This window comes from Miniopterus natalensis, chromosome 8 (assembly GCF_054644295.1).
Source record: "Miniopterus natalensis isolate mMinNat1 chromosome 8, mMinNat1.hap1, whole genome shotgun sequence".
In the NCBI taxonomy this organism is placed as follows: domain Eukaryota; kingdom Metazoa; phylum Chordata; class Mammalia; order Chiroptera; family Miniopteridae; genus Miniopterus; species Miniopterus natalensis.
This window is the reverse complement of record NC_142088.1, coordinates 21,861,483-21,878,109: the sequence shown is the minus strand read 5'-3', so window position 1 is coordinate 21,878,109 and position 16,627 is coordinate 21,861,483. Positions and strand designations below refer to the sequence as shown.

Here is a 16,627-nt window from a genome sequence, read left to right as displayed (position 1 = left end):
TTTTTTCAATATATGAAACTCAGGTATAGTTCTAAAAATATGTCACAGTCAACATCTTTTTAAAAATTACAAATTTGTTTGAAATAGCTGTCATGATAGTGAGCTAATATTTGCTCTTGTATGATACAGTCCAAAGTTTCTTATAATTTCAATCCTCACCCGAAGACATGTTCATAGATTTTAGAGAGAGGACAGGGGAGGGAGAGAGGGAGAGAGAGAGAGAGAAAGAGAGAGAGAGAAACATCAATGTGAAGAGAAACATTGATTGGTTGCCTCTTATATGTGCCCCGATAAGGACCAAACATGCAACCTAGGTATGTGCCTTGCCTGGGAATTGAACTGGCAACACTTTGGTGCACAGGAGGATGCCCAGCCAACTGAGTCACACTGGCCAGGGCAAGAGTTCCTTCTTTTTTATGGCCAAGTGGCATTCTATTGTGTAAATGTATCACAGCTTTTTTATCCACTTGTTTACTGATGGTCGCTTGGGCTGTTTGTAGATCTTGACTACTGAAAATAGTGCTGCTGTGAATATAGGGGTACATATATTCTTTCCAATTGGGATTCTTAGGATGTGTTCCTAGAAGTGAGATCCCTGGATCAAAAGGCAGTTCCATTTTTAATTTTTTTTTAATCCTCACCCAAGGATATGTTTTACTGATTTTGAGAGAGAGAAGGAGGGAGAAAGAGAAAGAGAGAAAAACATCAATGTGTGAGAGAAACATCGATCGGTTGCCTCCTGTACGTCCTGAGCCCCAGGATGGAACTGCAGCCTAGGTATGTGCCCTGACCAGGCATTGAACCTACAACCTTTTGGTGTACAGGACAATGCTCCAACTAACTGAGCCACCCAGACAGGGCTCCATTTTTAATTTTTTGAGGAAACTCCATACTGTTTTCCACAGTGGTTTCATCAGTCTGCATTCCTACCAACAGTGCATGAGGGTTCCCTTTTCTCTACACCCTCACCAGCAGTTGTTGTTTGTTGATTTATTGATGGCAGCCATTCTGGCAGTTGTGAGGTGATATGTCATTGTAGTTTTAGTTTGCATCTCTTTGATGATTAGCGACATTGAGTATTTTTTTATATGTCTATTGGCCATCACTATGTCCTCTGTGGAGAAGTGTCTCTTCAGGTCCTTGGCCCATTTTTTACTTGGATTGTTTGTCTTCCTTTTCTTGAGTTGTATGAGTTCTTTATATATTTTGGAAATTAACCCCTTACCAGATGTATCACTGGTGACCAGGTTCTCCCATACAGTGGGTTCCCTTTTCATTTTGTTGACGGTTTTTTTTTTACTGTGCAGCTTTTTAATTTGTTGTAGTCCCATTTGTTTATTTTTGCCTTTGTTTCCCTTGCCCTAGGAGATATATCAGTAAAAATATTCCTACATGAGATGTCTGAGATTTTACTGCCTATGTTTTCTTCTAGGATTTTTATGGTTTCACAACTTAGAACAGATATAATCAGTGGAACAGAACAGAGATCCCAGAAATAGACCCATGCCTTTATGGTCAATTAATATTTGACAAAGGAGGCAAGAGCATACAATGGAGTAAAGACAGTTTCTTCAGTAAATGGTGTTGGGAAAATTGGACAGGTACATGCAAAAAAAAATGAAGCTAGACTATGAAGCTAGACCACCAACTTACAGCATACACAAGAATAAACTCAAAATTAATACTGTTGATTTGTAGTTGGAGAAAACTGTTACAGAATTTTTAATAAAACGTGTGGTCAGATAAATTTGGAAAAAGCTGCCCGTTGACCTCTCTTGTCAAAGTACGCATTAGCATATTTGAGACTTTGAAAAGTATTTCTGAAAAAAACCTAAAGCCCTTTTTGAAGTTAATTTAATAGCATATCACAAACATACTTGTCTACAGAACTTTTACTGTACAATATTACTACAGTTTTGTCTGTCTCAATAACATATTTTCTGTGGGACATTCTCTGCTTATTCTTTAAGAATTTAGGAATGTCAACTAATTTAATTATTGCTGTTTCTTATTTTAGTTACTTTGAGTTTTAAGAGAGAAATAAATAATAATTATAGTATATGATCTACTGTTTGTTATAAAAAATGAATAGTTGATTGTCAGTTTAAAAGTGGTATATCTCACAAGTGGATTCTTGAATTTATTTTCATGAGACATGGCAATCCATTTTAGCTTTATTTCTTATAGGTTAACAATTTAATGTTCTTTCTCCATTATTCTTGTCTCTGTTTTTAACAGCTATTTTTAAATGCTAACAATAAGGTGGCAGACAAGAACGAGAAAGACCTTGCCAACAAATTACTGACAGAAATAAATGAGGACCAGGTATCTACAAAGCCTGCATCTTGTTTCAGCTGAAGTCCAAAATCAGTCAATGGGAGCAACTATTCCTGTACTTTTTTTCTTTTGTCTTAAAATAATCAAACATTATCTAATTCTAATCTTTATAAATTATTTTTGAAAATTGTTAAGAGCAATTTGAATTTTAAAATTTTTTATCTAAAAGATAAAATATATTAAAATTTTAGTGGTTGATATAAATGATCTGCAGCCTTCCATCTGTATATGTGTATGTTCTTTTCAGTGTGAGGAGATATAAAGTACAGGAATGGGATCCCAGTATCAATGCTGTCCACCTGGTGGTGACTTCTTATTTTGGGGGCTTCCTTTTCTAAGCATTGTGGTGTATTGGGATTTTAGGGCTTTGTTTATGAAAATGTTGGTCAATTTTAATATCTTGATTCTTTGCTTCCTGTTGACAAATAATGATTATAATTCAATGGACAGCCTGAATCTTGGAGGAAGGGAAGAAGATGCCGAACTCTTTCAGTCTTAATTTATAATAAGGCTTAACTTTTTTCTAAATATTCAACTCTATATGGGAATAAGGTAGAAATATAATAGTTATATTGCTTTTTATAATATGTTATTTAGTTTGGATAGACCATCTACAAAATTGCTTTGTTTTTCTTTCCTAAAATGTTTGAAAGAGCCTACATAATGTCATTATTCACATTATCTTAATGTTAGGTTTATAAGTAGAGCTATGGTATAGAAAGAGACATGGTAATCTATCATTTTCTCTTCTGGATGTGCAATATCAATTACAGAGTACTGTTTTAGATTTCTCTATAAGTACTAGTCCCTCTTAGGGTCTTCGTATAGATTAACAAAATAGTTGTAATCTTCTTAGAGGTTTATATTAATGTTTCTAATTTTAGATACTATGATGGCTAGTCCTCTTAGACAATTCTAGGAGAGATTTTATTTGTATGCAATTCTGTATGCACAATGTTTAATGTAATGTAATTTTTGATTTTATTTTATGTAATGTTTGATAAACAAAGAACATCAACAAAAACCAAGATATCAGCTTAAATAACTTGCCTGAAAGTGATAGAGCTTGGCTTAAGACAGCATAGGTCAAATCAGTTCCCTTTTACTCAGATATTTTTTAGTGGGAGGGAGAGAGGAAAATCCTATTTGTGGAGGGACTAGCTTCAAATCATAGTAACATATTCCCAAAAGCAAATTTTCAGGACTATTAGTTTTTACAACTTTCTAGTCCTTATTTTATGCTTTCATGGTTGATTAAGCTTGATGATACAATGTTCAGAGTTTTGTTTTTTTTAGTATTTTTGAGGTTATATTTGTTTTTGTTTTTTTTTTGCTATAAATGCACTGACCTGAAATTTAACACATCTTCTTTTTATGATGAAGCTTAAACAGAAATAGACAAAACAGAGCTGGTTTTTATTTTTTCTTACAACTTTGGTATTAAAGGTTACCTTCTCAAAAACATGACAATCCTTATAGATACATATTTCATTTTCTGTTCTTCAAATTCTGCATTTTATGCAAAAATAGATACACTTTATTGTTTGCAAGTGTGATTAATTGATTGGTATATGCACATACCATTTTAGGGTTTGGAAACTAAGTAGACAAGACTATTTTAGACATCTTACTATACATGCTAATAAAATTTAAACCTAGGAATTTCATTTATATTTTTAAGGAAAATTAAAACATAGTAGAAGACCTCCCTCCCTTCCTCTGGAGATTGTCCATTAAAATAAAACAACAAAAAACACAGCATGTAATAAGCTTGGTGTTTTGTGGTTTTTCCCCCCCAAAACATTTTAATGTAATGAGTGAATGTAACCCTATCCTTCTTGACACATGGTTTATTTTCTGTCAAGTAGATAACTTTTCTTACAGGTTCTATAGTGTTTCAGAAATCCATTTTATTGGAAGAGGAATGTATTGCATGTTAAATAATTATTTTTTCAGGTTTCCAGAACAAAGGTTTCCTAACTGAATATAAATATTGACTGCATTTGTTAATTTCTTGCCTTTTTCCCCTCTCTGGTAGGCATTTCAGGGGCAGTTGGATTGTTTGGCTGTATCAACCATTCAGGCTTTGACAGCAGTAATGAACAAATCTCCAGCTGCTAAGGTGAAACATATATCCCCAAGCTCTAAAATGTTATCTTAGATTTGCCAGTTTTCATTATATAATTCCCAAAGTCTTGTATGAAAGTGTGTAATATGTACAGTTTCACACCTGAAATGAAATAGTTCACAAAAAATATCTCATCTTAGTATAGGAATCGTTTTTTTCTGATAATTTTAAAGACAGATGCTTGTGAGCACTGCTTTGGGATTAGACATTGATGACTAAACTGCAAGTTAGTAAGCATTTATAGTGTCAGTCAACGCATAGGAAGAAAGCACTGGCTTTGAAATGTTGAAATGATTTTTTTAAGTGATTTTATGGTAGCGTGTTTAAAGAATTAAATCTTATATCATAGTTTTTCTTTATTAAGAAAATAACCACTCTTTCACTCTTTGGTCAGTTTCTGACTGCCAAGAACAGAACATTTTTCACATGTCAACAGCCCTACCAATTCAGGACTTGTTTTTCCATATGCCCATGAAAATTCTGCTTCTTTGGTTGTAATCACTAACCCTCAGGATTTTCTTTCCCTTCTCATTTGTTTTACTACCACTGACTCTGCCCTGCTGTCCACTTATGCTGACCTTGTGCTAGTAGTTTCCTCATTGAGTAGTTTTAAGGGTTAATGAGATCATCTGTATAAAGTGGGAAGCATAGCAGTGCCAGGCACATGATAAGGGCTTAAAATGTAATTCCTTGTTATTATTACCTTTTACCTTTTTATCCATCACTTCTAATATGTTTCATGCCTTAATTACCTTTCTAGTACCAGAAATAATGAATTACTCCTTGTTCCCTACGCCATGCCTTCAGTTATAGTCCACTCTTCGTTGGTTTTTGTTAGGAGACTAATTTTTGTCCTATATTGTTGCTATATATGACTCTTGGTTAGATTCTGCTGAATAGGCTTTTACAACTGTTACAGGCTGGCTTGGGAATATAATCTCCATTTATAACAGTTTCTGTAAGGAAAAAGATCACATTTAAGTTCTAAGTAATTTGGCTTATGAGTATAATGGATTTGTGCTTGTACTGTATTACAAAATTCAAACCTAAAATGATGTTCAAAGCTTTGTACAGGATAATTTTTTATAGTATATAATACCTTGCATAGTTTAAAATTAAAAAGATTATTTAAAAAATACCTTTTGAAAATATTTTCTTTTTACCCTTGATTCACAGTAGGCTAGTTCCTCTCCTCAGAGACAACCAGTCTTACTCATTTTGTTTAAGCTTTTTGATTTTCTAATTTTATATATTTTTGCTTACTTTACTGGACCAGTTTAGTATTGCTAGGTTTTTTGGTTGTCTTTCTATTTTACTTTATGGCTTTGTGTCTTATTAATTCAAAAATACATGATTTAGACCTTACTAAAGTGAACTCAGTGCTCCAGCTAATTCAGACCCTTTAGATAGAGTCTACCTAGGAAGTTTTTGGGTTTTTTTGGCCACTACTCAAAATTGCCAGGACTCTTTAGTCCTTTGAGGCTGCTGTTTGACTCCTGTTATTCCCAAACTCTCCTTAGTTTTTTCCATTTTTGTTTTGACTTAATACTTCTGTAATTATAAATCAAGTGAACAAAGTAAAGGAAGTGTCATGTGACTTAACCTGTAAAATATAATAATTTTATAATACACATCTATTGCTAATTTTATTTTACATTTTGGTAGATTATTGTAACATTGTATTCCAGAAGGTATATGAAGTTTAAGATGAAGACATGTGATTTCAGAAAACAGAAATGTTGAACTCATATAATCTTTATAATATTAATTAGCTTAAATGGTTATTATTCAATATTTTAAAAAATATTCTAGCAAATTTGGTCTTTGAAAATGTGCTTTGATGTGATTTTCCTTCCCCTAGGAAGTATTTAAAGAAAGAATTGGCTATACACATATGTTTGAAGTATTAAAATCCCTGGGTCAGCCATCACTGGAACTACTTAAAGAACTTATGAATATGGTGAGTTTTTTAGCGTTATTAAAATAAGTTCTGTTATCTCCATATCAGAGACAGTGATTCACCTTTTGTCTCTTGTGTTGTTTTACAGGCCGTAGAGGGCGACCACACTTCAGTTGGTATTTTGGGCATTAGTAATGTGCAGCCTCTCTTGCTTCTTATCCGGTGGCTTCCTGAGCTAGAATCCCAGGACCTGCAGATCTTCATCTCTGATTGGCTGAAAAGAATTTGTTGTATTAACAGGCAGAGTCGAACTACTTGTGTCAATACAAATATGGGAATTAGAATCATTGAAACCCTTGATTGCCGTTCTTCCCTCCATCGAACTTGTGCGGAGAACCTGATCGCTCTCCATGGTTCCTTGGGGAGTCAGTCAGTGAGCTCAGAAGAATTGCATCGACTGCTGAGACTGCTCAGAGTGGATGAATCTGAGTATATGCACCCTTATACTACTCCTGTGACTCGGGCAATCCTGACAATGGCCCGAAAACAAAGTCTAGAGAGTGCACTGCAGTATTTCAATTTGTCTCATAGTATGGCAGGAATTTCTGTGCCTTCCATACAGAAATGGCCAGGGTCTGCCTTTTCCTTCAATGCTTGGTTTTGCTTAGATCTGGATCAGTTGACTCTTGGCAATGCTAACAAAGGAGGAAAAAGAAAACAGTTGTACAGGTACCAGTACAAGTTACGAAATCTAAGTGAATACTCTCATGGGATATATGCTGTGATTCTTACAAAGAAAAAAGCTTTTCCAAGCACCTATTTTTTGTTTTTAAAAATTTTTATTTCTCAGTTAACTTTAATGAAAGTGTCAGCAGTCCTTTCCCCTACAGTGCTATATAGATGGTTGAGTTCAGAAGCACAAATGCAGCTCAAGCATCTAATTTTTAAATATACAAGTTATCTAAAGCTTCTTCATCCTTAGGGTATACACAGTTTAATTATAGATGCTTTGTTGCTTTCATAATGTTAATTGTATATCTTAAATATTTTGCTATTTAAGTTCTGAGGTTAGTTTGGAAACAAGTTCCATCTTAAAAATATTGTAGAAATGGAGAAAAAAGGAATAATAAACTTGAATGGTAATCTCTGTCCGATTGAAGGTGCTATATAATTATATGAAGTACCAGAAATCCTATATGTGTGTACATCCAAAATTAGTTATTTCAGTAATAATTTTTAATATGTCTTTGATTTTTAAGACCTTTATTCATGTTTTCTGATTCTTATTTGGGCAAATTTTTAAGATTAGAAGGTTTATAGCTTTACTATAGTTTACTAATGGAATTCCACCTATAAGACTACCTTTTATAATTTACTAAACTCTTATGCCCAAAAAATATTTAAAAATCATCTTTGAAGCAAGATTGGACTGACGTGTCGCAATAGAATGTAAGCCACACTGTGTTTGACAAAGATACTTATGATGACACTATGGCTTTGTATGCTTCAGTGATGATAAAACTGAATAACTGACTTCAGAAGTTCTGATAATATATATTTTTGTTAGCTTTTTTACAGGAAGTGGCATGGGTTTTGAAGCTTTTATTACCCATTCAGGTATGTTGGTTGTGGCAGTGTGCACGAAAAGAGAATATGCAACAGTTATGCTTCCTGACCACAGTTTCTGTGATTCCCTCTGGGTAAGGCTTTAGAGATCACACTTAACTTCTTGATTCTTTCCTTTAAAAAGCACATGTTTGGTGCATGTACATCAAGTGTTGTCATCTGCTTTTGGAGAGTTGATTAATTTTCACTTTCTGTTCATGTTGAAGTTCATCTATAAGGAGGTTAATGCCATTTATCATTCATTGTAAATTTAGCAGTAATCATTTTTCTGCTAAAAAATTAAAATGAAATGTTTCTTTCAAGTGTTCTAGAATTAAATTTGACTTTGAATTCCAACTTGAAATGAGAACATAAATTGTTAAAAACTATTTCTGTTGCTCTTCTTAAAATATAAAATGTTTTTCATTAGAAAAAAATTGATTCTAAAGAATAATCATAGACTTGGAAAATGCAGAAAATATGTTGTGTTACAGTTGTGTATAGATTTGTAGAATAGACGTAAGTGCTTTTATAGTACTGTAGAAAAAAATGTTATTTTAAGGTCATTTTATAATCGGCATTTTGTTACGCTTTTATTTAAATGTTCTGCTGTTCACATAAACTAGTTATAGAGTAATACTCTGAAAATACTGTCATTCCCAAAACTTGATTTGATTTTCCCTATTTTTTAAATATATGTTTTACTTTACCAGCACAACATAACCATTGTTCACATGCCTGGAAAAAGGCCCTTTGGTCAGAGCCTCGTCTATATCTACGACAATGGACAGCAAAAGGTCTCTGCCCCTCTCAGATTTCCTGCCATGAATGAAGTAAGCACATCTAACCTATTCTTTATAGGACTAATTGATTGAGAACTCTTGAAATTTTTCAATTTAATGTCGAAGGTTCTCTTCTAAATATGTGCCTGTAAATTTTAATGTTTTCTACATTCTAAGTTACAGTAGGTTAATATTTAATTCAGTTAGCCTGTCATCATTAGATGAAGTCAGACAACATGTAATAAAGAAAAACAATTCAAGGAAGAAACAAATGTAACTAAAGTCTTACAACAGCCAAAGGAAAACCACAGAAAATGAATAGAGCAGAGCAAAGGATCCTTTAATGAAGCTCTCCTAGAATACAAAGTACTTACAGATTGTTATGGTGTACCTGTTTCCTTCTCCATTGAAATGGAAACAATAATGAAGAAACTTTATACCTTCATGTTGTAGTTAGTATAAGACAGGATTTATTTTCTAGGGTGACTCTTAAAGAACATTAGTGTAAAAGTTCTTTGAGAGTATATGGATAATTTTGAAAGGGCCTTTTCTGAAAGTAATGGAATGGATTAGATTACTTCCCAAGTCGTAGGATTCTAATAATTTCTTGTGCTGTTTGTCTTAATGACCATTTCAGGATAACCTGTAATTAGCATTATGATACTGATGTATAATTCTCTGTTTATAAATTTGAAGGGGGAAAAGGAGATTTCTCTTATTTTAGAATATAGTAAAGTTGTTAAAAAATTTTTGTTAATATACACTCATTAAAAATTTCAAAATTTGCTAAAGGATAGAAAGTGAGTTATAGAAGTGATGCATCCAAATCAATTAGGCCAAAGGTTATCATCTGTAATGTTTTCTTATGTGTACACGTATCATGATTCAGCAGATGTATTTATTTGCTTAATTTTATATACTGTTTCATTTTAAATATTGAGGTTAGGGATTTAATTAAAATTGTGTAATTTGTTTTGTTCCTTAATTTTTAGCCTTTTATTTCTTGCTGCATTGGTTCAGCTGGGCAAAGAACCACCACTCCTCCACCATCCCAAATCCCAGATCCACCTTTTTCTTCTCCCATTACCCCTCATCGGACATCATTTGGTGGAATTCTGTCATCAGCATCCTGGGGAGGAACAACTGAAAAATCAAAATTGGTTACCAAATTGATATCGGCAGGAACCCAGGATAGTGAATGGGGATGTCCCACATCTCTGGAGGGTCAGCTAGGGTCTGTCATCATCTTCTATGAAGCACTACAGCCTCCTCAGGTGAAGGCGTTATATTTAGCAGGTGAGTATATTAACATTCATACTGTTTAATTAAACTTAGTTTTTTCTGTTGCTTAAGTCTGAAAAGAGTATTTGTTTTCATTGAAGCTTAAAGGGAAGAAAAACCCCACCACACACCATACTTTTCCCCCGTTGGCATTATTGAGATGTTATTGACATGTAACATATGTACATTTAAGGTATACAGCGTGATTTGATACACATGTGTATTGCAAAATGATTGCCATAATAGTTAACGCCTTTGTCCCCTCACATAATTAACATATTTATATGTGTTAATATTTAAGATCTACTTTCTTAACAACTTTCAAGTATATTATGTGGTATTATTAATTTTATAGTACACCATACTCTTTTTGGTAAGCATAAATAGAACAAAACTTTGGGAAATATTCAAATATGACCCATAAAACTGCCTAGTATTAGTTCGCTAGGACTGCAATAGCAAAATACCACACATTGGATGGCTTAAACACTGTTACAATTCTGGAACCTAGAATTTCAAGATCAATTTTCCATCATGCTTGATTTCAGGTGAGGCCTCTATTCCTTGCTGGTAGATGGCTGCCTTCTTGGCTGTGTCCTCACTTGGAGTCTATTCTCTGTATGTGTGCAGAGAGATATCTCTGGTTTCTTTTCCTTTTCTTATAAGGGGCCCATTGGATTAGGGCTTCACCCTTATGACATCAGTTAACTTTAATAACCTCTTTAAAGGCCTTATTTCCAAATACAGTCACGTTGGGGATTATACCTTCAACATACAGATTTTGGGGATATGCAGTTCAGTCCTTAATACTTTTGACAGATTTTAATAAATTGAGGAAACAAAATATAAGCCCATCTTCATAAGAAATTACATGACTGCTTCTAAAATCATGAGTTTTATTTCAAACTTGTCATTTTTATAATTGATGTGTTAATATACCTGAAGAATTCATGAAGGCGGTAGGATTACGAGTCCTCAGGTAAAATTATGAGCTGTTTTTATTTTGACTTCTTTTCTTTTGGCTGTGATCTCAGATATACACAGATTATTATTGGGTCATAATTACTTTTCAGAATTATCTCTGTTTTTGTAGATTGTTCAGGAGTTAAGCCTTTAAGTAGCCATGTATATTAACTGTGCAGAATGGCTTATTATTTGTCAAAATTTCTGTTTTAGATTACATGGGAGTTTTGAGATGAATGAGAATGTCCAAATTTTCGAGGTTTAGAAACTTTTCATTACTTTAAAACTCACCAAAGTATTTGAAGTTGAGCTTTATAATTTATGTAAATTCCAAATTAATAATAAGCCATTTAGTGTAATCCTCAGCTCTATAGTTTGGATTTTGTTCTTACAATTTTCCCTGCTTATAATTCTACTTTTGTAAATAATCATTTGTTATATAGTGTTCATAATCATTTTTAATGGCTGCATATTATATTGGGTTCATAATTCATGATTTACTTAGGCTGTGTATAATATTTAATATTGATATAAACTTCAAATATTAAATATGGTCAATTGTACTTATTAGTTTTTTCTTATTTTGATGTATTTACTTTTGATAAACTCTCAGGATAAATATTCAAAGTGTGTGAATCTTGTTATGGCTCTCAACACATGTTACCCAGTCAGCTTCCAAAAGGGGTAGCAATTGACATTCCCTATCAGTAATACATAAGTATACCAGATTCATCACAGCCTCATTAAGGTGTAATGGTCAGTACTGGTTCCTCCATTTTTTTATGTAAAATGGAACCAGTTTTAATTGTATTTCTTTGATTTTTTTTCCCCCCAGTAAAGTCAAGAATCTTTTCCTGTTCATTTGTTATTCCATTTCCGTGATATCTATTCATATCATTGATTATTTTGCTATTTTGTCTTATAAATTTGAATTGGTTTACATTAGATAAATTAATGGATAAGCTTTGTTATATTTGATATTAGTTTTATACATTTCCTTTCTGTAGTGGAGATTGATGCCCCCAACTTTCCTAGGTTTTGGATAGATTGGAAGCGATGTAAAAATAAAGTACATTTTGGCTAGGGTATTTTAACTATGTTATATGAGTAGCTTGAAACAGCTCAGTTTTAAGTTTTGTTCTGATTACACAGAACCTAAGAGGCTGTATCTGTTCAATGATATGTGTGTGTGTGTGTGTATAAATAATTTTCAGGTCCAAACTGTTTAAGCCCTTGGAAATTTCAAGAGTCTGACATGGCCGACCTTCCTGGTAATGTCCTTCTTCACTACACTGCAAAGGTCAGAGTACATGCATGGATTGTTCATCTAGCTGTAACTAACGATGCTATCTATGAGCTAGAATTCCTTTTAAAATTTCTTTTGTCATTTCAATGGGTAATTGAGAAGGAGGGGCTTGAATTGCCATTAAAAATTATTAATTTTTGCCCGGCTGGGCATGGCTCAGCAGTTGAGCATCGACTTAGGATCCAGGATATCGCTGTTCAGTTCCTGGTCACGCACATGCAAGGTTGTGGGCTGGATCCCCAGTCGGGAGTGTGCAGGAGGCAGCCAATCAATGACTCTCACCATTGATGTTTTTCTCTCTCTCTCTCTCTGCCTCTCCTTTCCTCTCTCTGAAATCAATAAAGATATATTTTAAAAAAGTATTAATTTTCAAAGGAAGTTGAGAAGCATTAAAAATGAAGGTGTGCCTCTCATCTATGGTTCAAATCTGATCATTAGTCATCCCAATAGTGTGAATGGTAATAGCTGTAGTGGGAATTTGCATTAATGAATCAACTTCAGTAAATGAAACTGTTTAAACATTTTTCTCTTTTTTTTTTAATCCTCACCAGAGGATATTTTTTTCCGTTGCTTTTGGAAGGGAGAGAGGGAGAGCGAGAGAGGGAGAGGGAGGGAGGGAAACATCGATGTGAGAGAGAGACATTGATTGGTTGCTTCCTGCAAGCACCTTGACCAGGGCCAGGATTTGAGCCTGCAGCTGGGATACCTGCCCTTGACTGGAATCAAACCCTAGACCCTTCAGTCTGCAGGCTGACGCTCTAACCACTGAGCCAAACTGTGGACTGCTCCTTTTTTGGAAGGAGAGAGAAACCAGAATTTTCTCAGCATTTGCTTTGTTAATTTTTAAAATATGCTTGAAAACGAAACAAAAAAAAGAAATGTTTAGTTAGTAAAGAGAAAAAAGCAACCACCTATAAGCATACCATGCTTAGTCATTTTTCCGTGGACAAAAGATCAGCAAGAACTGAGTAAAGGAAGATCAAAGGTAGAATTGGGAAGAAGAAAAGGAAGAAGTGGCATAAACAAGCAATATCAGTTGCATTCATTATATTCAATGTTACATTGACCCAGAAAATGCTATGTGAGATTATACGTTATAGAACTTTTTTCCTAGTTTAGCTTGCTAGTATATGGCCATAATGTATTACTTTGAATACTCATCTGTTACATTTAACCTAATAAAATTTATCAGTTGGTATTTCCCCCTAACTTTTTATTTTGACTCAGTTCAAACCTTGAGAGAATTTGAAAGAATGGGAAGGTGAAATCCTGTATACTCTTCACCTAAATTTCCCAATTATTAACATTTTTAGAAAGTCAAAAACATCTTCTTGAATATATTGGTTTAAAAGAGAAAAAATTTAAAACTGTGGTTGGTAAGTGGTAAGTTCTAGCTATAGCTCTTCTGTCAGATGACAAGCAGCAGTGACCTGCATTTGATGGGTACTTTATAATCTAGTCTCTGGTTCTTTTAAGAAACAGTCAGAGAATAATAATACTAAACTTATTAATATTGTAGGTATCTTGTCATTGACTATACTATATACCTTTTAAAATTATGGTGAAATATTCCATCTATAGTTAAAGGTATGTTTTGTCTTCATTGTGCTTAGTTGTTTGCCATTTTTAAATTTATTTTTAGGCCTGCAAAAATTCAATCTGTCTTGATTTATCTACTAATTGTTTGCATGGAAGGTTAACGGGAAACAAAGTAGTGAACTGGGACATTAAGGTAAGTTAATGATAAATGGCAGGTAACATATAAGTTTACTGATCCTTTAGAAGGATTTATCTTTTAAGCACCACCAGATTGGTTTTAATAATAAGTCACCACTGAAATGTTTGTAGGCAAGATACACAGTTTGAAGGATGAACAAATAAGTAGTTGAATGTCTGATATGCTTGAAATTTAGTTTTTAAACTATACCATCAGCTTAACAATTTTCGTGAGAAAAATATACTGTCTTAGTTAATTGTTCCACTTGTTAAGGTATTTAATCCCTAAAACTATGTTGCAGATTTCAACCCCTTCTAGTTACTTTAACACCAATTGAATATGCTTATTCTTTCGATAGAACAAATCATTAGGATAATTCTTCCTGTGTAAAAATGAACCCATCAGTTAGTATTAAACTCATTACTTGTGTGGTATCAATCTTTTTTCTCTTTGGCCATAAGAACAGATAAGAACACTTCTTATCTGTTACCAGAGTAAAATTTATGATGTCTTTACCAATTTATAAGTTAACTTTTGCTGTCACTCGTAAGGTTGGTTTTACAAGGCTTGTAAATATGAAGAGGTTGCTTCCAGACTTAAGCTGGGCCTCCATGGCAGTTGAGAGCATTTTAGCAGTTAGTAATAGCTGACGTTATGTAGACTAACTGTGTCAGGCACCAGGCACTTTTAACATATTAGCTTACTTCACCCTTGTACCACCTGTACAGAGTGGGAATCAATATCATTTTAGAGGCGAAGAAACTGAGGCAGAGAAATTAGTAACACGTCAAAGGATATTGAATATTTTGTTAACTAAAAGTAGAGGAGCCAGTCGTACTTCTGCCAAATATGTTTTAACTTTTTTCTTTATTTATTCTGTTCTTGATGCCTAATTACCTTGTGACCGTTTTCTCTCACATCATCAGCGTTGCATTATAAACTCACCTTACTGGGTCATGTTTAGACTGCCTGTTTGGAATTCCTGAACTTTGGAAAACAAAGGTGCAGTAAAAATGGTCGGGCTTAGTCTCTGTTGATTATTGATTATGGTGCCCCCTGAGACTGCTCTTTAAAGCATGTACCCATAGAAGGGTTCCTTTAGCATAGACTATCCCATACAATGCCTAAAGATTTAGTAAAGTATAACCTCATACATGCTGTGTAGATAATAAATGATAAAATTGCCCTTGTTTTAAAGATTAAAAAATTGTAATTTTCTTTTTCAGGACGTAATAAACTGCATAGGTGGGTTAAATGTACTCTTTCCTCTACTGGAACAAATCAGCCTCTTCAGTGGACAGATTCCTGAAGGGATGAGTGAAAGAACAGTTTCTGAGTTGATAACACCTGTAGAAGGAGAGTGGGTTACGGTATCAGCCTCTACAAAGACATCAGGTATTAAGATGAAATTAATACAAAGTAGTCATTGAAAAATTGGAGAATTAATTGAAAAATAGATTAAAATGTCTTGCCACTATTAAGAAGAAACTTAACCATTTATAGCTGAAGCAGCCCATCCCTAATTTTACTAATGTAGTTCAGAAAGTTTATAATTCTTTGGTCAAAAAACTTAAATTGTTAGTTTTACTCTTATTCTTAGTTTATCCTCTTAGTGAAAATATGACAACATTGTTAAATTTATGGTAGAGGAAATATTTACATGTGCATATAAGCATACAGTATGCAGTTGTTGGTTTCTCTGATATTTGTATTTTATAAGTGATCTTTGGAGGCAGATTTCTTAACCAGATTCTTTGTATGTTACAATGCTCATTATGATATAGAAAATATGATATAAAAGTGATTAATTACGATAATTAATGACATGTTCACAATTCCACAGAGTCAAGACTAGAGAGAAGTTTAGTTGCAACATTTATCTTGATTGTGAAACACTTTCTTCAAAGGCATCCTATTAACCAGGACAATCTTATTCACTCCCGTGGAGTTGCCACTCTTGGTGCCTTACTTCAGAAGGTGAGCTAGTCTAACATTATGTAGATGTGGCTGATGATGGTAATTAGCAGTTAGTGTTGAAATTTTTCTTCCTAATAAGTATTTTAAAAAAAATATTACACTGTATATTAATGGATATAATTTATTTCACAAGTAGATTTTAAGAGCTATTTAATCACCTTATATACAATAATTAACATAACGGGACCTTGTTTATTAGCTTTGTTATTTGCGATTTTTATCAGTTTATAACATTAGGAAAATATGTTCTATCATTACTTCAGAAAAATTAATGTTTTAAGTTGTTTACATTTTCTAATCAAGATTTTTATATTTAATTTTTAATTTATTTAAATTTTATATTTAGTAGGTGTTCTGAAAAAATTATAGCTTAATGACAGTTATTTAAGCTGAATTTTACAGAACCCTTTTCTGTTTGGATTTCAGGTGCCAAGCACCTTGATGGATGTTAATGTATTGATGGCAATTCAATTACTAATTGAACAAGTATCATTAGAAAAAAATATGCAGCTCCTGCAACAAATGTATCAGTATTTACTCTTCGACTTCCGTATTTGGAACCGTGGAGATTTTCCCTTTCGAATCGGTGAGAGCAGACTATTAGATAAAATTTTATAGTTGTTTTAGAAAT

General features: G+C 33.4%; 1 protein-coding gene across 6 annotated transcripts in view; it reads left to right on the top strand.

Annotated features, from left to right (window-relative positions):
- The window catches only part of NBEAL1 (neurobeachin like 1), a 120,848-nt gene that overhangs the window by 34,649 nt on the left and 69,572 nt on the right, over nucleotides 1-16,627 (top strand). For all 6 annotated transcript variants that reach the window (XM_016208881.2, XM_016208882.2, XM_016208879.2 and 3 more), the window contains 11 exons: nucleotides 4,376-4,459; nucleotides 6,327-6,425; nucleotides 6,514-7,094; nucleotides 7,933-8,065; nucleotides 8,684-8,803; nucleotides 9,745-10,048; nucleotides 12,211-12,296; nucleotides 13,945-14,034; nucleotides 15,246-15,414; nucleotides 15,863-15,996; nucleotides 16,423-16,582. In XM_016208881.2, coding sequence (XP_016064367.2) covers nucleotides 4,376-4,459; nucleotides 6,327-6,425; nucleotides 6,514-7,094; nucleotides 7,933-8,065; nucleotides 8,684-8,803; nucleotides 9,745-10,048; nucleotides 12,211-12,296; nucleotides 13,945-14,034; nucleotides 15,246-15,414; nucleotides 15,863-15,996; nucleotides 16,423-16,582 — 1,960 coding nt within the window. The remainder of the gene's footprint in view (nucleotides 1-4,375; nucleotides 4,460-6,326; nucleotides 6,426-6,513; nucleotides 7,095-7,932; nucleotides 8,066-8,683; nucleotides 8,804-9,744; nucleotides 10,049-12,210; nucleotides 12,297-13,944; nucleotides 14,035-15,245; nucleotides 15,415-15,862; nucleotides 15,997-16,422; nucleotides 16,583-16,627) is intronic.